The sequence below is a fragment of the Mastigoproctus giganteus genome, chromosome 7 (genome assembly GCF_048544385.1).
Source record: "Mastigoproctus giganteus isolate SK-2022 chromosome 7, ASM4854438v1, whole genome shotgun sequence".
Taxonomy (NCBI): domain Eukaryota; kingdom Metazoa; phylum Arthropoda; class Arachnida; order Uropygi; family Thelyphonidae; genus Mastigoproctus; species Mastigoproctus giganteus.
The window spans coordinates 93723231-93748872 of NC_143581.1; the positions used below are offsets into that span (position 1 = coordinate 93723231).

The following is a 25642-nucleotide window of genomic DNA, read 5'->3' on the forward strand; positions in this document are numbered from 1 at the left end:
CAGTCGACATTGCTGGACAGTGCAGTCTCGAGTCAGTTTGGTGTGACATAAGCATTGGGAGATCAAAATTGAGAGTAGGAGTGTGCTATAGGCCTAATGACTCTGATGAGTATAATAAGATATTGTACAGGGAAATAGAGTGGGCCAGTAAATCAGAGAGTCTTATAATGGGGGATTTTAATTTCCCAGATATTGACTAGAATTTGGGGGCTGGTCACTCATACACTAGCAAGGCTTTTGTGGATTTATTGGACGATTGTTTTCTACATCAGCATGTTCGGGAGGCAACTAAAGGGTTGATTGATTTGATTTGGTAGTTGTTGGCGCATCGGCTTCTGTGGCCATATTGCACCTCCCAAGGTTTTTGCAGTACTTTGATCCAAGCCCGAGGCGGGAATCGAACCCGCGACCTTTGGGTTGCCAGGCAGGTACTTTACCCACTCGGCTAGCCCGGTCGGCGCAACTAAAGGGAGTAATACTCTTGATTTGATTATCAGTAGTGATTCTTCATGCATTAAGAATCTGCAGATAAATGAACCACTAGGTGGCAGTGATCACAGTGTGCTGAAGTGGGATTTACTCAAAGAGGTAACTACCATTAGGGGTAAAGGTAAGGGTTATTGCTTTCGTAAAGGTGACTATGATGGACTGAGACAGTATTTAAATTCTATACAGTGAGACCAACTGATGATGTTACCAACAGCAAATTCAAAATGGGAAGCATTCAAAGAACTTATCTTGGAAGCTACTAGGCTTTACATACCAACTAAGAAATATTGTTCAATGTTTAGGCCTAAATGGATGTCAGATGAACTAATGAGACATATGGCAGAGAAGAAAAATGCATGGGACACATACAAATTAACACGTGACACAGAAGCCTATGATAGATACAAGTTGATCTGTAATCAAGTTACAAAGGAGGTTAGGCAGGCGAAGGCAGATTACGAGATATCTTTGGCAAGGGATGCAAAGAAAAACAGCAAAGAATTCTTTACTTATGTAATCTCTAGAAGGAAGGGGATGAATGAGATTCGTCCACTTGATATCGATGGGTCAACTGTTGATGTTCCAGCTCAGGTAGCTAACAAATTAAATGAATATTTTGCATCGACATTCACAGATGAGGAGTTATTTAGTGAGGGGAAAGCCAGAGGTGTATTCAACTCTGGCAGTAAGCTAGAGAATCTTGTAATCTCTGAGAGTAAAGTGGAGGAGAAATTGTTGAAGATAAACACAAGAAAGGCACCTAGGGTGGATGGGATCTATCCAGTTATATTAAAGGAGGCAGCAAAGGAAGTAAGCAAACCCTTAGCCATAATCATAACAGCTTCCTTGGACTCAGAGGAGGTACCCATGGACTGGAGATGTGCAAATGTGACCCCAATTCACAAAGGAGGATCAAAGGCTGACACAAGTAATTATAGACCTGTGAGTTTAACTTCTGTTCCCGGAAAATTAATGGAGGCACTGGTTAAAGAAGCACTGCAGAATCATCTAGACAAGACTTCAGGTATAGCTTGGACACAGCATGGGAAGTTAAGGGGAAGTCTTGCCTGACCAATCTGATTGGATACTATGATGCAGTCACAAAGGAACTGGATGCCGGGAATAACTTTGATATTATATACTTGGATCTTAGAAAGGCTTTTGATACAGTTGCACATGGAAGACTGCTGCACAAATTGAAGCAGTGTGGCATTGGAGGCAAATTGCTGCTATGGATAAAGTGGTGGTTGAGGGGGAGAAGACAGAGAGTGGTAATCAATGGACACTGCTCATCATGGACTAATGTTATTAGTGGAGTCCCTCAGGGTTCAGTATTGGGTTCATTATTGTTTTCTGTATTTATAAATGATATAGATGATGGTATATCAAGCTTAATGTCCAAGTTTGCAGACGATACGAAGGTTGGCAGGGTTGTCAAGGACACTACTGACACTATGTTGCTGGAACAGGATCTGGAAAGGTTGAGCAGATGGGCTGAGAGGTGGCAAATGAAGTTTAACATTGACAAATGTAAAGTACTACATATGGGAAACAGCAACCCCAGAGCAACGTATCAACTCTGTGGTACTACACTGACAGTGATAGAGAATGAAAAGGACCTGGGGGTGGTTGTGCAGGCAGATATGAAGTTCTGTGAGCAGTGCAGACGGGATGCAAGAGTAGCTCATGGTGTATTGTCAATGATATATAGGAATTTTTCTAGCAGGGATAAGGTGGTGATTATTCCCTTGTATAAGGCAATGGTCAGACCACACCTATAATACTGTATACAGGCTTGGAGGCCTCATTTCAAGAAGGATGTAGAGCTGCTGGAACGAGTACAGAGAAGGGCAACAAGAGTAGTGAATGGAACAAAGAGGTGCTCTTACAAAAAAGGCTTAAGTTTTGCAAATTACAGTGTCTGGAGACTAGGCACCAGCGAGGTGATCTGATAGAGGCGTATAAAGCCTAGAATGGTTTGAGCATGCTCAATGCTGATGGGATTCTCCCTCTTGCTCAGAATAATCACCTGAGAGGGCATAAATTCAAATTGAAGAAATACAGATGTAGGATAGACGTGTGGAAATTTGCCTTTAGCCAGCGGGTGGTTTGTTTGTGGAACAGACTTCCATCCCTTGTCGTGGAAGCTGATAGCCTAAATAAGTTTAAGGCTCAGCTGGACAGGTATTTCGAACGAACAGAGGGGTGAAGTGGAAATGGTTATTTTATTTTTATTTATTTATTTATTTATTTATTTATTTTATTTATTTATTATTTTTTTTTTTTTTGGCTGATGCTGCATAAGCTTACTTTCTTGCATCAAATGCCTCTACTAATGCTAATGCTATCTAACAATCTGATTCCCAATATAATTTGTTCCATTCTTCGCTATGTAGTTCTCGGCTTCTCTTCCATTCTTTTGGTTGTGTCCAAGTTTCACTTCGATAAGTCGTGTTGGTGGGTATACATTGGTTCATTATTTTACATTTCAGACAAATTGGGATATTGCTCCTCAGTATGTGACTATATTTCCTGAATGCTATCCATCCAAAATTTATTCTTCTCTTGACTTCCAGCCATTTATCATTATTACAGCTAATGACTTGTCCCAGATAAGTATATGACTCCACCTTTTAATTGGTCTATAATTTCCAATTTCTGATTTATCTCCTTTCTTATGCAGCAAAACTATTATTACATTATTCCACTCCTTAGTTTTTCTACAACCATCCACTTTCTTTCAAAAACTATACATCTGTTTTTTTGTCACCTTTTTACCACTTTCATATTATACTGGTGTTTTTGCTTCTGCATGGAAATTTGCTCATATCCAACGAGTTCCTAAAATTGAAAGCAAATCTCTCTCTTCCAATTTTCATCCCATTGCATTTTCCTCTTCTTTTTCCAAACAATAGAGAAATCCATCAACTACCAACTATTAAACTAACTTGAAATTTTCCATCTTCATCTTCTGTCGTATTATGGGTGACTTTAACCTGCCCCAGATTGACTTGAATAAGTGGGAGGGAAACTCACTGTGGGGAAAAACATTTTTAAATAAACTAGATGATTATTATTTGTACCAGCGTATTAGAGAAAGTACTAGGTGTGAGAATATTCTTGCCCTCATCATTACAAACAATTCGGATGACATCACAGGGCTTAAAGTACAGGAACCATTATCAGGAAATGATCATGCAATCGTCATCTGGAAGATGAAGAAAGATGTTGCAGTAGTTAAAGGTAAAGAGACATATTTTAACTTCAGAAGAGGGGCCTTTGACACTTTAAGGTGCTATATGGCATCTGTGAACTGGGCAGATTGCTAAGGGATGGCAAACAATTGAATTATGGAACAGTTTTAAAGCAAAAATCACAAAAGCAATGAATGCCTACATACCTTCAAGAAAATACTGCAGAAGGAGGATGACAAAACGGATAGCTGCAGAGCTGGCTGGTCAGATAGAGCAGAAAAAGATAGCATGGCACAATTACAGAGCGATGAAAAGTACTGAAGCCTACAACAGGTACAAGTTGATCCACAGTAGTACCGTAAATAAGGTCAGGGAGGCCAAGGCTGCCTATGAGAAAGCATTGGCTAAGAGACAAAGAATGGAAACAGGAATTTTTCATGTATATGAATACAAGGAAGAAGAAAAATCATATTGGACCCTTGTGCACTGGGTGGGGAAAAGTCTTAGATAACCCAGCTTATGTTGCAGATGACTTTACTGACAAAAGACCTTCGTGAAGAGAAGCTATGCAAGTGAGGCTAAGCCATATGAAATTAGTGATGTCGTAATTAAAGACAATTGTTTATTAGAAAAACTTTGAGAATAAAGGCAAAATAAGGCTCCCAGAGTTGATGGCATATGCCCTGTAGTTTTGAGGGAGAGCATGAGGGAGTGTAACGAACCACTGAGGTTGATTATGAGGGCATCTTTGGATTGGAGAAGTGCCAGTGTATCGCCAATACAGGTAGTTCCTGACTTTACGAGTTAATTTGTTCCTAGTGTGCACTTATAAAGAGAAAACTCATAAAGTGGGAATTTATTTCCTATAGACAATGTTAAAAACAGGGGTTACATTCTCAACAATGAAATTAGTTTCTAATTAGTTTATGCTTAAACAATGATTGATTTATCCAAAGAAATAAAAACATAGCTTGTAAAATCAAGAAAATTATAATAATAAATTAATTATTTATATTACAAATGTTAAAGAGTGTTTATTCTTCATCATCATCGACTAAATGCACACTCATTGATAACTCATTGTTGGCTCGGCACTCGTTGTTGGTTTGTTGGAAGCACAAGGAGTTGTCTTCAGAAATGCGTCAAGAAGAATTTGTTTCCAAAATAGTCTTTTTTCTTTATAAATTTCACGATAGCATGCATAATTATTTTTTAAATCTGGTGGAACTTTTGCTCCAAATTTGAATCTCTAACTAACTCGAAAATCTCAATTGCTTTTTCTATGTGTTGATAAGCTTCATCTAGCCACTTGAGAGTGAAGGAATGAACAGGAGTTTCAGCTGTTAAATCTTCTTCTTCCTCGGCTGTTCACATTTTGCTATTTCAAAGAGGTCATCATTTGTCAGCTCTCCATTGGGTGCTTGAAGAAGATCAGTGACATCAGTTGAAGAAATGTCAAGCTGCAATTGGTTAGCGATTGTAACGACTGCCTCTATTTTGTACGATCTCTGCTGGTTCTTGAAATCCTTCAAAATTATCAATAAACTGAGGACAGTTTATTCCAAACATCCTTCATGTTCTTCTCTGTAATTTTGCCCCAGGCTCGTTGTATTATTTAATTGCATCTAAAATATGGAATTCTTTCCAAAATTCTTAGAGTTCGACCTCCCTCATCAGTTGCATTAATTAGCATATCAAATGTCTCTCCTAAAGATAATGCACTTTAAGTGTTGAAATAATGCTCTGGTCCATTGGCTGCAAAAAAAATTATTTTAACATTAGGGTGGTGATGTTGCAGAAATGGTTGGTGGCCAGTGTATCATCTAAAATCAGAATCACCCAAAAAGGAATATATTTATCTTCACAATATTGTTTTACTTCAGGCACAAAGTGATGCAAAAATCAATCTTAGAAAAAAGGAATGAAGAGAAAATTCTGAAAATTTATTTTTTATGTATTTTACATGGTTGAAGATTTCAGCGAAGGAAAACACATTTCACCATAATAACGTAAAAACCCACACAATTCCAGCTACTGGTATTTTCGCAAATGCAATAACATCGAAATGACTACCCAATGATTGATTGCACTAACAGAAAGGCCCAATAAACTGGAAAGTGCAAATTGTTTTTATTGTTTTATGGTCGTGAACTCCAGAAATATGCTTTAGAAAAATATCACAAAGGTGTTCAAATTTGATTCTTATAACAGAATCATATGATAATGAAGAAAGGGTAGTGCATTTTAATGATTTGAATTGGTAACTAATACAATTTTCATTATAAAAATGACCTTTTAGAGAGATAAATAGCTTAGTTATATAGCAAAAATTTCAACTTCCGAGGTCTTGGAATGAATAACCAAAAAACAATGTGTTATTGAGTTCACATTACGTATTTTCATGATATGATGGTGCCTCTGGAATGGATTAATATCATAAAGCGGAGGTACACTGTATTGTATAGTGATGAGCGTGGTTTCAAATGTGGCATTTATGAATGTTTAACATTCATTTTTTGCAATTAATGTTCATATTTTCAATTTGTTGATACTTGATACTTGAAAAAAAAAAAATAAATAATAAAACTCGTAAACCCGGGAATTTGTAAAGCAGGAACTGCCTGTACATAAAAGCGGTTCTAAGAGTGAAGTTGGTAAGTATAGACAGGTTCGTCTGACTTCAGTTGTAGGAAAAATCTTAGAAGCAGTGATTAAGAGTGCAATTCAGGACATTTAGGTAAATATGGCATTCTGAAGGACACACACAACATGGCTTTGTTAAGGGTAAATCATGCTTAACTAACTCAGTAGGCTATTTTGACAAAGTTACTCGTGATCTGGATTTAGGAAATAATTTCAATATAATTAATTTGGATTTTAGCAAAGCATTTTACTTGGTCCCTCATGTGAGATTAGTGTTTAAGCTTGAACAGGTTGGGATTACTGGTAAGTTTCTAAGGTGGATTTCTGGCTGGCTGCAGGAAAGAAGGCAGATGATTGTGATTAATGGATATTCTTCAGATTGTTGTAACGTCAGGAGTGGTGTCCCTCAAGGATCAGTTCTTGGACCACCATTGTTTCTCATTTTCATAAATGATATCGATGAAGGGATAGAAGGGTGATGTCAAAATTTGCACATGACATTAAGATTGGCAGAGTTGTTAAGGATGACTTGGACTGACTTCAAAAATGGTCAGAGAAGTAGCAGCTATGTTTTAATGCAGCTAAATGCAAGGTCTTACACTTGGAGAATAGCAACCCACAAATAAATTATACACTTGGTGGGGTTGAATTAAAAACAGTGGAGGACGAAAGGGCTCTGGGAGATACAATATGGGCAGATATGAAATTTTCTGAATAGTGTAAACAGGTAGCCAGGAAAGCTCATGGTGTCCTATTGATGATTAAACAAACACTATCCTGCAGAGATAGGGAGGTCATAATCCCACTAAATAAGGCAATTACAAAACCACGTTTGGAATGACCCCCAGGGGCTCACATATGGTGAGTATGGGCTTGGCACACCCAGGGTCCTGAGCTGGATATCATTCTTCTCTTTCTTGGTGATTTCCTTCTCTTTCTCTCGGGGGTAACTCAGAAAAAGCCTCAGGCTTCCTTGCACCATATGGCTAATTATAATAATAAATTACAATAATAATAATAATCTGTTCATGTCTGGAGACCTCATCTTAAAAAAAAAACATTGAGCTTCTCAAAACGGTCCAAAGATGGGCAACTCAAATGTTGAGAACAGCAGAAGGATGACAGTATGAGGAAAGATTCCAATTATGTGGGCTACAGAGCTTGGCAACTACCTTCACGATGGTGGGACTGTTAGTAATCCTGGGAATAACCTCCATGCACAAGTACATGGTGGGTGACCACCCAAGTGTGAACCAACGTAAGCAGGGGTCGAGGTGTGGCACCCACACCACATAGAGGAATGCTGCCCCTCTATGTTACCAGGCAGTAGATGACTCTCATCAACCGGTGCAATACCACCACTTTGCTTATTGGAGACTTGAAGTGGTGGAACCCATGTTTAGTCTTCAGAGCTAAGTTCCGGTCAACCCTTCCCTATCTCTTCCATTATGCAGTATGATTGATGACTTTTGAGATTATGATGAACATCGTGGCGAGATCCAATATTCCTTACATTTCAAGGGTACAGCTCTAAAATGGTGTTAGCAGGCTGGCCGCTAGTTAGTACACCGGACCGAACCTATTGGTAACTCTCTAGGAGGCTTCCAGATCAGCTAGTGTATAATCTTGCTACCTCTACTCTGCCAAACAGAGACTGGAGGGAGTCCGAGTAGTGTGTATGCTGGGAGCATTGTCGAGGCCACTTTATGTCAAGGATCTGGGTATATTCTTACCATGTGTACGCAATATTCAAAAATTTCATTACTTCATACAGCATGTCCCACCCACTTTTTCTTACTATTTTTCTTACACCATGAATTGTCAAACTAATAGAGCAAGCTTATCTGCGAAAAGATCTAAACCTCCCAAGCACTTCCTAATTCATTTCACAAATATACATAGTCTCAATTCTAATCTTAACGATGTCCATTTCCACTTGCAGTCTGTACTTTTTCTGAAACCCCATGTACTTTTTCTGAAAGAATCTCAGTTATCGGTTAATTCAACTACTGCTCATCTCAGATGCCCAAATTATTCGCTCTATGATTCCTTTCGCCTCAAAGGTGGTACTTCTGCATACGACCGTTCTGATATTCCGTCAGAGACTTGGCAATTTGGAATCTACTCTCTTTGATCTTCTCTGGCTTAAAATCTCTCTACCTCATTGTGTAAAATTCATCTGTTGTCTCTACCGTTTTCCCAACTCAACTAATCACTTGGAGCTTTTTGACTTCCTCTCTTTGCAACTTGACTTTCTCCAGTCCAACTTTCCTAACAGTGAGGTAATTTTCCTTGGAGATTTTAATGTTCACAGCTCCAGCTGGCTTCCGTTTTCTAGTTGCACTGACCCAGCTGGTTGAGATGCTGAGCCTTTTGCACTAATGACCTTGCACAGATTGTTCATTTACCTACAAGAATACCAGACAATCCTAATCATACAGACAACATGCTTGATCTTTTTCTCACAAACAAAACTTCAAAGTGAGAGGTCCTTTAGGCACCTCAGATCACAACTTGGTGATTGCCTCTTCTCCAATGGAGCCTTTATCTCATGGCTATTCCCAACCTCGTGTTGTTTGGCATTACAAGAAGGCAAAATGTCTGAAATTTCTTTTCTTCTTTTCCTTGGTCAGATTACTGTTTCAAAACTTCTGATGTCAACGTTTGCTCAGATCATGTCAGTGAAATTATTCTTGCAGGAATGGAATCCTTTATCCCACACTCCACTTGAAAATCTCATCCTTTTTCTTAACCTTGATTTTCCAATAAATGTGCTAAGGCTGTTCAAGAGAAGAATGTTGCATATCGTAATTGGCTTGTTTCTAATTCTTCAGTTTCATTTTCTGCCTACGCCAAAGCTCTCAACAATTGTAAAGCAGTTATTAATCAGTCCAAACTAGAGTTTGAACAGGCTAAGAGTAGAAAACTTGCTTCTTGCTATAATGGTAGCTGAGCATTCTGGTCCCTTGCCAAAGCTATTGGATGCAACTTTTGCCCATCTCTGCTCCCACCTCTGTCAAAACCAGATGGTTCTATTGTCACTTCAGCCAAGGATAAAGCTGACCTGCTAGCATCCCATTTTTCTTCCAACTCATATAATGATCTTGGTAAAACACCTCCCACCATTCCCAACCTGTTCCATTCAATGCCTCCTGTGGTCTTCCGTCAAAAGGAAGTTAGAAGGATTTTGACAAATCTTGATGCTAAGAAAGCTCCAGTTTGTTGTTTGTTTGTTATTTGGTTTTTAGGAGCATTAGCAAAATGCTCCTAAAAACCAAAGGCCATGTTGCTCCGGGAATATGCGCTGGTCATTCCTTGACCTTTCCGCATCCTCCGTATTTGGTGGTGACAGGCTCGAACCCCGGTCCAATCAAGAAGCGTGTGCTATGCACTGCTGCTCCTTCCCACCTGGCTACGGAGGCGCCCAAAGCTCCAGGTCCCGATGGTATTTCTCCACTTGTTCTCAAAACCTGTGCTCCTGAACCCACTCCTATTCTTTGCTGCCTTTTTTCACTTTCTTATTCTAAAGGTGTTTTTCCTTCTGCTTGGAAATTTGCCCATATGCAGCCATTTCCTAAAAAGGGTGACAAATCCTTCCCATCCAATTATCGTCCCAATGCACTTACTTGTACTCTTTCTAAAGTAATGGAGAAATCAATTAACTGCCAACTCTTAAACTACCTAGAAACCTTCTGTCTGATCAACGATCGCCAGTATGGATTCCGTCAATGTCAATCCACTGGTGATGTTCTGGCTTATGTTACCCATTTATGGACTAATTCAATGGAAAGGTTCGGTGAAACACAAGTAGTTGCTCTTGACATCTCAAAGGCTTTTGATCGTGTTTGGCATAAAGTTCTTCTAAACAAGCTTCCATCTTGTGATTTGCCACTGTTTTTTGTAATTGGTTATCCAGTTTTCTCTCTGATCGCTCACTGAAGGTGATGGTAGATGGCTCTCTGTCTTCTAACTTCTCCATTAATGCCGGTGTCCCCCCAAGGTTCAGTTCTTTCCCCCACTCTTTTCCTCTTGTATATTAATGATCTTCTTCCATTGACTGGAAATCCTATCCATAGTTTTGTCGATGATAGCACATTGCATTCCACTTTCCATTTTGAGAAATCTTACCCTGTCCAATCAGCTTCGACTTCTCGAAAACCTGCTACCAATTCCTTAAATGCCGATCTTCAGGTAATTCTCCAGTGTGGAAAAGATAACTTAGTTGATTTCAATGCTTCTAAAACTCAGTCTTGTCTTATATCTCGCAAAAAGGATTCTTCTGCTCCTATGCTTATCTTTAGTGACACTCCGATTTCTAGGCAAAATGATATATCTCTTTTGGGGATTTCCCTGACTTCTACTCTCTCTTGACACAAGCACATTACAAATATTGCTTCCTCTGCATCTTAAAAACTTGGTTTTCTCTTTTGCTCTCAGCGTTACTTTCCTTTCAAACAGCTGCTCATTTTGTATAAATCGCAAATCAGCCCTACCATGGAATATTGTTCCCACATCTGGGGTGGTGCCCCCGAAACCTCTCTCAGGCTTCTTGATTCCATTCAGAAGAGGACAGTTAGGTTAATTAATGACTCATCTCTAACAGAGTCTCTCCACTCGCTGTCTCATAGATGTACCGTTTCTGCTGCACGTCTCTTCTACAGATACTTCCACGGGCACTGTTCTTCTGAATTGGCTTCTATAATTCCCGCTCTCTCTCTCTCTTTCAAAGCAGTCCGAACATGTGCCGCCACCAGCCAACATCCATTTATTGTCCAACTTCAAACTCACAGAACCAACTTTTCATCTTCCTCGTTTATTCATTCAACTGCCGTTTTCTGGAACAACATTCCTTCATACGTATTTCCTGAAAATTACAATCTACAGAAGTTCGAAGTCCAATGTCAACAAATATCTTCTTTCATCTTCTCAACCTCCAACCCAAGCACGGTACTAAGTACTAAAGGTTCTATGCCTCTCGTGTTTGGGATTTACCTAAAAAAAAAAAAAACCAGGTATATCAGAGTGAAGGTGTAATTCTCACTGTTCTAAAGAATTGAAGGTGGCACTGCAGTCGTGAAGGAGAACAGGCGTGCCTGCATGAAGCTCCGTTTGATGGTAGATGCTGACCAACTGCGACTGTGAATTCTGGATTTTTGCAACTGCTTCACATGAATTTTTTAATTTTAAAGAAGATTACAGATGAACACAACTGAGATAATTCAGGTAGTATTATTTGCAATTATTTATTCTAATTTTTTTTGAACATGGTTTTGTCCAGCGCGATCACTATAGCGCTAGCAGTAGTGATTCTACTGGTACAACCAGTAACTTGCTTACACTTCAAAAGTACAAGGATTTTGATTATTTTACTGTTAAAACTACTTGAATAGATGTTATTTTGGATGAGGAATACTGTGGATCTAACTTATATTTAGATTTTAAAGTAGATTTCTTTGTTTAGAGCAATTTTCCCGCCAAAAATGTAAAATTGTGTTTAAATAGGCCCACGCTTTTAAAAAGCATATTAAACTATTATCCTGGATTTAAGGAATGACATTATATCAAGGAAATGGCCAGAAAAGATCAGAATTTTTGCAGAAAAATACAGAAAACAGGAAATATAAAAGAATGATTTCCCAGGCACTGAAGTGAGAGTATTATAGGGAAAAAACTGTAATAAGAATGAAGATACCAATAAAAGGACCAAAAAAGAGAGTAATCAAGTGAAAATTAGGAAAAAGACACCACTAAACAAATAGATCTAAAACAGAGGAAGAGAAAAAATTTGAGGCAATCAATGAGATAGAAGACCCAACCTGACAAGTTAAAGAACTAAAATTATACTTAGAGGGCTTTCTACATAAACAAACTAACAGGATAACATCTGCAATAAGGCTGCAGATTATAAACTGTTCAACTGTATTGGAGAAAAGAGTAACAGAGTTAAACACTGAAAATATAGTGTTAAGAACAAAGGTGGACACAGGAACTCAAAGAAAAAAAATATTTACAAGGAAATAAATTCCCTAACCTATACCCATGTAACAAGGGTCAACAATGCTGAAACAACATAATCCAAATAGATTAATAAGGCAAAAGAAATGTCCAAGAACAAAGAGACAAATAAAGTAATCCTAAAGGCTGATTGATTCAAACTACAAATCAAGTGTGGCAGTGAAAGACACTGTAATGACAAAATTAAAACCACACCTGAAAGACATTAAAGTCAACAATACGAGAAAAATAAGAGGTAATGGTGTTCTATTAGAAGTAGCTAACAAAGAGGACTTAAAGAAGATAAAAACAAACCCTGAAGTTGTAAAACTAGGTCTTCAACCAGAAAAATCTAAGGAGAGAAACCCCAATATCCTGATTTTTGATATAACAGAATCTACCCCTGAAAGGAAGTTGATGACAGAAAGATATATTTAAAAAACTTCAGGGAAATAATGAATATACAAGAATTTCCCAAACAATTTCACGGTTGCAATTCATGCAATCTTGAAACTGCAAGAATATTTGCTGATGCTATCAAGACATTGCTAGGTGGGTTGGAAAACTGCTAGCTTGGAGGAATTCAGAGATTAATAGTAGCAACAGGCAGAGGTGAAAGTGATGCTTACACTGCTTCTCTTGCAATGAGGAGCAGTCTGCAAAGCAAGGTACTGGGAATTTCAAGGGCTGCTGTGTGTGTGTGTCATGAATAGAATTGTGGCCAACAAGCTGCCAAGACAAGACATATTTAAGACTACACTAAAACCAGAAAGAACCCAACCCTGTGTTGGGCAGATCTGTTAATAACATATTAGATACCCAGGGACTCACATCTGGTGAATATGGGCTTGGCACACCCAGGGTCCTGAACTGGATATCATCATTCTTCTCTTTCTTGGTGATTTCCTTCTACTTACTTACTTACTTACCTCTCTCTCTCTCTCTCTCAGGGTAACTTGGGAATTTTTTCTTTTGGCTGGTGCAGCATAACCCTTGGGCTTCCTTGCACCATATAGCTAATAATAATAAATAGATACTATTCAGAATGACATAATCAATAATACATACTTTGAAATTGCCAACATAGAGCTCTATTTGCAATAGAAGAATTACAAAATTACAAGAATTACCTTAATTAAAACCAAAAACAATAAATGCCCTGTATTTGACCTCCTAGAAGTTGAAGAAATAATCAAAAAATTTGCTGAAATTGCACCTGATAAACTAATAAATCTGTATAATCACTGCCTGGCAGGGGTAAAATTCCCCAAAATTTGGGAAGTGGCTGTGCTCAGGTTCATTCTAAGCACAGCTTAGAAACAGCCTTTTTCTGCCCAATTTCAACTCACAGAGCCAACTTTTCTTCTTCCTGATTTCTCTCTGAATCACTGCAGATTCAGAGAGAAAAAGAAAAGCAATATCGAAAAACAGAGGCGGACTGGTTAAAAATTCTTACCCGAGAAAATTTTGTGTGGCCTCATACTAGCGTTTATGGCCAAAATCACACCGGCCTCCGGCCCACCGGGGTTTCCCCGGTAAGGCTAATGGCCAGTCTGCCTCTGTCAATAGAGAAAAAATATGAAATTGTGAAACACTTTCAGCGAAATGAAAGACCATGTGATATTGCATGTGCTACAGGCCTCAATGAGGCAACCCCGAAAATTACAAAGAATGCAGAGAAAATAAAAACAACTTTTATAGCAAATTGCTATCAAAGTGTAATTTAAATTCATTAGATTAAGACACAAAGAATTGGAAGAGATGGAACTGCTGTCATCTGTTTGGATAGAAAATCAAACAAAAAACAAGTATGCTTATGATAGAAGCAAAAGCATTAGCAATATTTTATTACGTAATAGTCGTAATAAAATACTTACGTATTTTATTACGATTATTTATTGTGTATTGTAATGTTTTGGTTACAAATGTGTGTTCAATCTTGGGTGGCCAGCACCTAACCCTATTTTTCCCATAAGGCCTGTTGTTTATATTGCACGATTTTGTATTGCACAAGGGTTTCTAGGAACACAACTTTCGTGCTATACGAGGACTGACTGTAATTATATCCCCAATCCTCAACTATAGTAAAAACAATAATAAATGTTATAGTTTTTTAACTTGTAAATGACTTTTTAACTTGACGTTTTACAAAATTTTCTCATTTGTTAAAAAAAAAAAAAAAAAAAAAAAAGGTGTTTTTTTTTTTTTACAAAATTTCATAAAAAGTCCAAACAAAGAAATAAATATTGGACTGGAAAATAATGAGAACTGAAACTATTTTCTTTTTATTTTGAACAAAAAAAAAAAAAAAAAAAAACTGACAAACAAAAGGTTAAAAAAAAGTTTAACATCAAGATTGAATTTGATGTTAAACATTTTTCAAACTTCAAATCTCACTGTTTAGATCTGATCAGCAGCACTATACCTACTCTCTATCCATGACATCTCTATTCAACTTCTTACACTTCTAAGGTGACTTATGGCACTGTAAAATACAAACCATGTTATATCTTGCAAATAGTGGAGTGTTGGCACGTAATTCCAAAAATGCATTACTGTGTTAACAAACCTTACTTAATTATAATAGCTCAGCCCAATCTGTAAACCGTCAAATGTGCTCTTCCACTGCAAGACTGAATGCAACATATATACTGCCCTCTGCACTAGATATGAGCAGAACACAGCTACCCATCTTTAAGTGCCAACCAATCTATGTAGAAGATCCATTATCAAATCAAATGCATACACTTTACCTGAATTCTATTTCCATCACGAAGAGACTTGCTGCTCCCAGTAAAAACATTTTAAAACCAAACTATTACGTTTACCTTTAAACCCCTATTAGCATTAGCATTTAGCATTAGTAGAGGCATATGATGCAAAAAAGCAAGCTTATGCAGCATCAGCCAAAAAAAACAACCCACTCCCATTTCACCCCTCCATTCGTTCGAAATACCTGTCCAGCTGAGCCTTAAATTTATTTAGGCTATCAACTTCCACAATAAGGGATGGAAGTCTGTTCCACCAACCAACTACCTTCTGGCTAAAGGCAAATTTCCACACATCTATCCTACATCTGTTTTTCCTCAATTTGATCGGGGCATGTTTGGCAATGCATATAATAGTAGTGATATCTCATTTCAGTAATTGAAATCAAATCAAAACTCATGTGCTTTACCAATTTCAATTGTGGAGAGACTGCCACTTGCAACCTGCTGTTCACTTACACAAAATACTTTATTCACAGTTCAGCATACATTTGCTAACAGAGATTGCCCACCAGCTGATGAGAAATAAGTAAGCTTTGAAACAGCTATCCTGGCAGTAATGTTATACAATCTAAAAAGATATTAGCAACTTAGGCAGGACTGTAGATAAGCAGATAACAGTATTTGTCTCTAAGATAAACATAAGCCTATGCCTTAATGCTGCATACTCAGCACTCGATCTACACTGAGAGCAACAAATCTGTGTTGGTGCATTCAATTTGAATCATTGGAAAATCGACTACTGCACTGAATACCCTAGATCAGTGGTCTCAAACTCAAATTGCATGCGGGCCGAATGCACGATCTGAAAGCAGCTGATGGGCAGTACGTTAGTTTGTCTCCATCTATATAGCAATACGAACTGCGCAGCTGTGCATCCAGCTAACCAACTAGTGACTGACTCAAAGAAAATATATATCAGAAGTACCAACTCAATAGAAAAAATCGGAAACACCACAATACTGAAGCGCCACCAACTGTCGGCTGGCGAACTAAATTTACTGATTGTACCAACGTGGGAAGCTCTCCCACCTTACCCAAGTCACGTGGCCTGGCATACAAGCATACAGTGACAAAGACGAAGCCCCAACCTATTCATTCTATCTCTTTTTCCTTCAATAGCAGTCGTGCACATAAGCTCAGTCCATATCTCTATGTCTCTAAAATTATAAGCACCGTATTTACAACAAATACATAATTGAAATGTATTCGCGGGCCGTGTAAAATTGCTTCAGGGGCCGGATGCGGCCCGCGGGCTGCCAGTTTGAGACCACTGCCTTAGATGATCTGTTATAAAAAATATAATATACTGATATTTGAAAAATGTAACAAACTAATTAAAATCTAGAAGAAAAATTAATGCGTCCTGAAAGGCACACAATTTCCACAAATCTTCCAGAAAGACTGAAAAAGTTGGAAGTATACATAAATTACTATTATAGGACAAAGAACCAAAAAATGACTGTGAAGTGCACTTGAAAGAGTCTTCTCCCCCCCCACCTCAGTCAATCAACTCGCAACATCAAGCCATTTTAATATTTATGGGTTGAAGATGAGTGTGGGTGGTAGCAGTGGTGGACTGGTCAGGGTGTCAGCTTGCCCGATGGCAAGTGAGTCCCCCTTGCAATAACATTAGACAATACGTTAAAAATATTAATGACCTTTTAGTAGCTTGAAAATATAATAGTTTTGGGTGGGCCCCCCTTGTCTCCTGGCAACCAATATTTTTAGACCCAGTCTGCCACTGGGTGGTGGTATGAATCTACCACCACCCAGGCTTATGGAACATTTTAGAAATAGCATAACTTCCATAACTTCAAGCAGTGTTTCATCATACATGGAGTCTTCACAGCCCATTTTCAATAAATAAAAACTTTATCTAGGTCAAAAAGAAGTCCAGAATGTTAACAGGTAGGTTTTAAATATTCCAATGAGGGGGGGGATTTTCGTGGGGGGTTAAAATATAGATAAGTTTCTACATACCGAATCACACTGCTGTAATTCTTTAATTAAACTCTCGTGAAGTAAAGTATTTTTGCAGCTTTCATGAGATAAAGTGTGTGGCTTCATGTGACGTGGTTTCACTACTATTTTATGACCCTGAAGCTTGTGCATATCTCTTGATAAAACAGCATCCACAGACATTTTGCTAGAAAATTCCACAAAAGCATATCTACCCTAAAAATTAAAACAGCAGTTAATTTCAAGATATTTAAAAGAAAAGATAATATAGTACATAATATACTAACTGATTACATTCAAAATAGCATAATGCAGTTAAGTCTCTAGTTAGTATACATTTAAATAAATAAATATCATTACTGGTTTTCAATTAATCATACATAGTAAAACAATTTAGCATAAGCTTGTTTGTGGATCTATCTGGAATGGGACATGATGGAGCCAAGGGGATGTCTTTGTGGGTGTTCAGTGCAAAAAATACAAAGAAATTAGGCTGTGAACTCAGCATTCTGATGAGCATTTATGAGAGCTTGAAGAATAGGTAGAATGCCCTCAAAGCAATTAAAATGAGGGGCCCATCAAGCTATAATTTCTCAATGCCAGAGCCCTCACTTGTGCATCAGGCAACACAGTGGCAATCACCAAGGCAGAATGCACTGAACCCAAAGAAGGTAGTAATTGCCAGTATCTCAGAGAAATGGGAAATATGTTATACAAAAAGATTAGGTGGAATAGGACCAGTGTCATCTATATCTGCATTGGGCAAAAGTAGATAACACTGTTGAGTAGGTATCATCTTTTAAGGGTATGAAAGGTGATAACGTTGTACACGTATTAAGACTAGGAGATCTGAAGATTTAATTAACAAAGGCAGGGCAATGTTAAGAAAAAATCACAATTTAGGATTAAATTCGAAAGTGTCTGCAATCCTGCCAAAACACAATGGGAGGGAGTACATGTTTAGAGCCATGTCAATCAATTTGGCCTGGGAGAGACTATGCAAGGCTCATGGGATAGAATTTTTCTCAGCGTGTTCTGCTCTTGATAACAGAAGCAAATGTTTTTATAGGGATGGATTACACTTAAATAGAAAGGGTGCAAGAACATTTTCTGGTGCTATGAAGGTGGTGTTAGGTGGGTTGGAAAACTGCTAGCGTAGAGAAATACACAGACAAATAGATTAACAATAACCACAGAAAGAAGTGAAAGTGATTCTTCAATTCTACTGGAACTTGCAGCAGTCCACAGAGCAAGGTGCTGGGGATTTCAAGGCCTGCTGTGGGGGGGTAATCATGGAACAAGGATTAAGTCATCAAATGCAGACAATGTGGAGATATCAGAGATGTGGCATCACTCAGACATAGGGGATGCAGAATTTGAATATGGGGAGTACACCGTGTATAGAAAGGACAAACAGGACAGGAGGGAGGGAGGGAGGGGTCATTGCTCATAGTTAAGAAGCATATTAAATTTAAGACAGTGCATCCAGTTGACATCGATCACCAGTGCAACGTTGAGTCAGTCTGGTATGACATAAGCACTGGGAAAACAAAAATGAGATTGGAGTGTGTATTCGTTTAATGATGGTGATGGGTGTAACAATCAACTATACAAAAAATTGAGTGGGCTAGTAAATCAGAATGTCTTATAAAGGGGATTTTAACTTTTCAGATATTGACTGGAACTTGGTTGGTCAATCACAAACTAGCAACGACTTCTGTGGATTTACTGGATGACTATATTCTAAAGCAGCATGAGAGAAGCAACAAGAGGAAGCAATACTCTTGATTTCATCATTCTGGTCTGATCTGATCTGATCTGATCTGATCTGATCTTGATCTGGCAATATCATTGCCAGCAGCAATGATAATTGGGAAGTAATTGTTGAAAGTTATAGGCTTTTCTTACCAACTAAGAAATACTATTCAAGGCTTAGACCTAAATGGAGGTCACACAAACTCATGAGACTTGTGACTGAGAATAAAAATGGATGGGATGCATAACAATTATCTGGTGATCCAGAAGCCTATAGTAGATATAAACTAGTCTGTAATCAAAGTCACAAAGTAAGTTAAGCAGGCTAAGGCAGATTACAAGAAGCCTCTGGCAAGAATGCCAAAAAAAAAATGCAGCAAAGACTTGTTTACTCATATTAATAGTAAAAGGATGGGGTTTAATCACATTGGTCCACTTGACAACGATGGTTTAACTGTTGATGATTCTATCCAGGTTGCTGACAAAAATGAATAGGTATTTTGTATCTACATACATGCATGAGGAGCTCTTTATTGAGGGAAATTTCAGAAGTTCATTGGGATCTAACAGGGAGATAAATGATTTCATGATAACTGAGAGGAAAGTGGAAAAGGAATTGTTGAAGCTTCAACGTAAAAAAGGCATGTTGGGTGGATGGGATCTATCCAAATTATATTAAAGGAGAGCAGCACAGGAGGAAATCAAACCCTTACCCATAATTATGAGAGCATCTGTGGATTCAGGAGAGGTTCCTATGGACTGGAGATGTGCAAATGTATCCCTACTTCACAAAGGGATATCAAAGGATGACATGAGTAATTGCAAACTTGTTAGCTTAACTTCTGTTCCAAGGAAAATAATAGAAACTTTACTTAAAGAAGTGATGCAGAATCATCTAGATAGGAATGAACTTATACTGTAGTCACAGCATGGATTTGCTAAGGGGCAATCTTGTTTGACCAATCTGATTGGATATTACAATGCAGTAACAAAGGAACTGGATCCAAAAAATAATTTTGATACCATACACTTGGATTTCAAAAGAGCATTTGGTACTATTACACATAAATGATTGCTATTTGTAAAAGAATAAGAGAAGTTTACCTCAATATGATACATAGAACACTTCCATATGATACACTCCAGAAATTAAAATGAAAACAATTCAAAATCGAAAATCTTACATTACACTAAGAAATAATTCAAAATCAATTTAACGCAATTAAAAATTAAGTAAAAAATTGCAAAACGATTTTCCTTCCTGAAGCTGACAACGCTTTTCGACCATATGTCGTGATCAACAGTAATGAAAATTACCGAACAGGGCAGGGGTGAGCATGGAACTTAAATAGGGATTATTTATCTTCGCGCATGTGCATAAAAGATCACAAATTGGAGATTAGATATGGCCGGTGAACATTAACAGAAATCTCGTGTAATTTAATTGACGGTTTCTGCAATTAATAGTCTTGTATAATTACATTGGACACTTAAGTATTTTGGCCTCGTTAAATAAAAAGAGTATGTTTTTCATTAATGGCATGAAAAGCTAATTCTGACGATGCTGAATGAGAATCAGGAACTGAGGCCGTGTGTTGATTAACAAAAAAATTCGGAGGAAACTGTGTAGAACCTTGGTAAGACGAGTTGCAATCACGGCAAGAAATGCTGTATACCAGATAGTTTATTTTTGTTGCGAACAAGGAAAGGACCGAGTGATTGTTCAGTATAGTGTGTAATTTCCGTATTGGCCTTGCTACAATTTTAAATTCGGTAGTTTTAAAGAATCTGTTAATTTTTTTGTGCCACTGTTCAACATATGGGATAGAAATAAAGTATTTTTTTGATATTACTATTGTTGGTTGGTCTAGTTTTTTGCATCCAATCCTTGTTTATTGTATTTCTGAGCCCAAAGCAGATTCCGTCGTTGAATATTTATAAGCATTGAGAAATTGATTAAAGATAATCGATCTTTTGCAGGTAAACGGATGATAGCTGTTATAATGCAGAAGCATACTGGTGTTTGTAGGTTTATGAAAGATGTTAAATTGGATTTTATTCGAGTCCTAAGTAAGTGTGAAATTTAGAAAATTTAATGACTTAATATCTGTATTCTCTCTTTCCAATGTAAATTTGAGTCTAGAATGAATATTATTAAATAAATGTAAAATGTCTTGGATAGTGCTACTATCAGTAATAACTAGAATGTCTAAATACATCCCATAGTATGTGGTACGGGGTAGAAAAGGCGTCAAATGTATTTGCTTAATCATTGAGAGATAGATCTCCAATATAAAGGCCTCACAGGCTTAATCCCATTGGCAAAGCAAAAATTTATTTGTATACTTTGTTTCGAAAGATGATATAGTTGGCTTCAACTAAGAGTTTAATTAAGTGAAAAATTTCTTTAACAGGAAGCTTCGTATAATTAATTGGTATCAAGTTATTATTTAACATATCACAAAGAATATCTGATGTATATTCAATGTTTACATTCATATATAACAAGGTAACATCTAGTGAGAATAAATTATCATTTTACTATGGGAGGTATTTAGACGATGTTCTAGTTATTACTGATAGTAGCACTCTCCAAGACATTTTACATTCGTTTAATAATATTCATTCTAGACTCAAATTTACATTAGAAAGGGAGAATATGGATACTAAGTTACCCTAGGGTCTCACATTTGGTGAGTATGGATTTAGCACACCCAGGGTCCTGAGCTGGATATCATCATTCTTCTCTTTCTTGGTGATTCCCTTTTGACTCTCTCTCTCTCTCAGGGTAACTCAGGAATTTTTTTTTGGCTGGTGCAGCATAAGCCTCGGGCTTCCTTGCACCATATATCTAATAATAATAATAATAATAATGATAAAAGTCATTAAATTTTCTAAATTTCATGCTTACTCGGGACTCAAATAAAATCCAATTTAACATCTATCGTAAACCCACAAACACCAATATGCTTCTGCATTATAACAGCTATCACCCATTCACCTACAAAAGATTGATCATCTTTAATCAATTTCTCAATGCTTGTAAATATTCGACGACGGAATCTGCTTTGGGCTCAGAAATACAATAAACCGAATTAGGGTACAAGCTAAGGATCAGATACAAAAAAACTACGCCAACCAACAACAGTAATATCAAAAAATACTTTATTTCTGTCCCATATGTTGAACAGTGGCACAAACAACTTAACAGATTCTTTAAAAACACCGAATTTAAAATTGTTGCCAACACAATATACGGAAATTAGACACTATACCGAACAATCACTCGGTCCTTTCCTAATTCACAACACAAATAAACTACCTGGTATACAACATGTGGTTTCCTCTGAATTTTCATGTAAATCAACACACGGCCTCAGTTCATGCTTCTCGTTCAGCAGCATCTTGAATTAGCCTTTAATGCTGTTAATGAAAATCATACTTTTTTATTTAATGAGGCCAAAATTATTGATAAGGCCTTATTGTCCAACATAATTATACAAGACTATTAATTGCAGAAACCATCAAAATTAAATTACATGAGAATTCTGTTAATGTTCACCGGCCATATCTAATCTCCAATTCATGATCTTTTATGTGTATGTGTAAAGACAAATGATCCCTATTTAAGTTCTATGCTCACCCCTATTCAGTAATTTTCATTCCTGTGACCATGACATACGGTCGAAAAGCGTATGTCAATGTCATTTAACGCAATTTTTAATTGCGTTAAATTGATTTTGAATTTTACTGTAATGTAAGATTTTCGATTTTTTTAATTGTTTTCGTTTTAATTTCTGGAGAATATCATACAGAAGTGTTCTACGTATCATATTGAGGTAAACTTCTCCTGTTCTTTTACAAATACTGATATTAATGTAGAACATATTGCACATTATAGCTCTGGTTCATACTATAAATGACTGCTATACAAATTGGAGCAGTGTGGCATTAAGGGTACATTACTGCTCTTTATCCAGAGCAATAATGGGAGAAACTGCAGTAGTGGTGGTAAACCAGTTTTCCAGGAGTTTCCCGAAATTTGCCATGGTTCTCATGTTGGCTTTCTTTACCTTTGCAAGTGAAGCTTTTGATACTGGACATTTCGTGAGGAACTATATAAAAAGCATTACTAAAATCCAGATACAGTAAACCCTCATTAAACCGGACTAATAGGGGCTGAGAGGTGTCCGTTTTAATGAAAGTCCGGATTATAGAAAATACACTTTGTAATGTGGGTAAAGCTTATTTAAACAACATAATGTACGTGGATAACAGTAAAAACATGTTTATTTTACATTAAAAATATGTATGTACATAGTCAAAAATATGCAGTAAATATATGTATGTATGTACATATTGTATTTACATTAAAAATACATAATGTCCATAATCACTTAGAACAAGATTGCACTGGTTCATCTTTACTTACATCACTTGCCACATTCACTGGTTTGAAAAAATTACTTTTTTTTTTTTTGTGATTGTTTACAGTTTATTTCCTTTACTACCAATTCACATATGTGTCTTAAGTGTTCATAATAGGCAGAAGATACATTTTCATTTGTTGATTGTTCAACATACCGAATTAAGAAGTTCAAGTGGTCTTTCACTTCGCTTACCTTAATTTTTGGCTGAAAGTTGTTGCTCACTTCATCTTCTTCCTCATCTGAACTTTCTGCTGCTCCCATTACACTATCTGCGATCTCCTCTTCAGTCATGATGTGGTAGCCAGGATCATCTTCTTCTTCCATCCATGACTCTATCTCCTCTAAGGACACAGCTTTTTTCCCTCCTTGTTGTAGTCTCATGAAAGTCTTCTGCCTCACAACCATCTGTTTCTGGATTAGTCTCTTCATCTAAGAGTTTTTTCCACGAATTCGCCAAAGTTTTTGAATTGATTTCTTTTGCAGCATCAGCAAAGTTGTAAATCATAGATCTTACATTGTACGACTTTAAATTTTTCAATGTCTGTTGTCCTCTTCTGTCTTCTTCACCAACTAGTGGCTCCTTGACTTCTAGGACGTCACTCAAAAACTCCTTTCTGTAGAGCTGCTTTGCTGTGTGGATCACCCCTTGGTCCATAGGCTGAATAATTGTGTTTGGTGGCAGGAACATGCACTTAATCTTCTTATCTCGACTGACGAGTTTGTCAACGTCGGGGTGGTTGGTGCATTATCTAGCAAAACCAAGACCTTTACTTCGTCTTCTGGGATTTTCAAATCTTTGATTTGATGTCTTCTGATTTCTGGCACAGCTTTCTTGTGGAACCAATCCATTGTTATTTCCGTGGTAAACCATGCATTGCAGGAATTGTAGTAGTATACCAGTAGCCTCCATAGCCGAGTGGTCAGGAGTGGGAGTGCAGTAGCACATGCTCTTTGAGTAGACTGGGGTTCAAACCCCTGACTGCTAAATACCGTCAATCTGCCAACCTCCACTGGACCAGCGTGGCAGATAATGGTCCATTTCCCTCAGCATGAATTGTTGAGGAGGCTTCCATTCTGCAGTGAGTTGATAATGGCTGCACCTTACCTTTTTTTTTTACCAGTAGATTGTCCATTACTACAATGTTTTTTAGGGCACATGGTTTTTTGCTTTTCTCAACGATGACAGTTTTAAACATATGGCTTCTGTCGGCATTTGCACACAGCAATGCTGAAGCACGTTCCTTGCTTATTTTTCTATTTTCTTTTCTCAGTCTTTGACGCTTGTGTGTTTTCAGGCAGAGCTCTCCAAAACAGTCCCGTCTCATCAAAGTTTGTACACCTGGTTCAATTGATAACTCCTTTTGAAAAAATCATTCAGTTGTTTCCTGAAAGGCTCAACAGCTTCAAAATCAGCACTAGGAATTTCGCCACACATTTTCTTGTTTGAAATGTTATGCTGTCTTCTAAATCTAAAAAGCCAACCTTGAGCTCGCTGTAAATTGTTCAATCCTAACTGTATAGCCAGTCTCTCTGCCGCTGCTTGAATTTCTATTCCTCGCACAGCCAAACCAGACGAACGAAGTTGCCGACCGGGCCAGCCGAGTGGGTAAAGTACCTGCCCGGCAACCCAAAGGTCGCGGGTTCGATTCCCGCCTCGGGCTTGGATCAAAGTACTGCAAAAAACCTTGGGAGGTGCAATATGGCCACAGAAGCCGATGCGCCAACAACTACCAAATCAAAAAAAAAAAAAAAAAAAAAACGAACGAAGTTGGGAAAACCATTTGTACACAGCATCATCTAGTGCTTTATCAGTAGGTATCCGCATTCGTTTAACTTTACTTTTTTCTTTCTCCCTGTTAAACTTGAGAAAAATTACGAATTTCACTTTTTTTCTTTTTAATGTCCGAAATGGTTTGTTTTGCGATGCCGTACTCAAGACAGATGCTGGACACTGAAGCTACTTTTTCAAGTTTTTCTATCACCGATAGTTTATCGTGAAGAGAAAGCATTTTAAGCTTGCACTTCTGTCCTATACTAGGCTTACTTAAAGACATTGTTTAACTGCACAGCACAAAAACAAAAGATAGAAGCGCGTAACTGCGAAGCAAATGAAAACAACTGTCTGAACCACAGCCGGGAACCAGGTTGTTTGTGCAGCGTGAGTCATCGTGGCCCAATGATCTCGGGCACAATACATATGACCCTTGAGCCTGATCATCATTTGATTTTTACACTTTTAAATTTTTTTTGAGCTGTCCGGATTAATGAGAGTTTACTGTATATAACAAAATTGTTTCATGCATCCAATTGCTTTCTAATCTCATCATAGTAAGTGTCAGACAATATTTCCCCTTCACAAAACTGATGAGAACCATTTAGCATACAATCCTTGTAGAGACAATCCTGT

The 25642-nt window shown here is 37.5% G+C and overlaps 1 protein-coding gene across 1 annotated transcript in view; it reads right to left on the reverse strand.

Annotated features, from left to right (window-relative positions):
- The window catches only part of LOC150083082 (speckle targeted PIP5K1A-regulated poly(A) polymerase-like), a 209143-nt gene that overhangs the window by 125263 nt on the left and 58238 nt on the right, over positions 1–25642 (reverse strand). The window contains exon 3 of the mRNA XM_090378385.1: positions 17072–17266. Within this exon, the coding sequence (XP_090234511.1) occupies positions 17072–17266 (195 nt within the window). The remainder of the gene's footprint in view (positions 1–17071; positions 17267–25642) is intronic.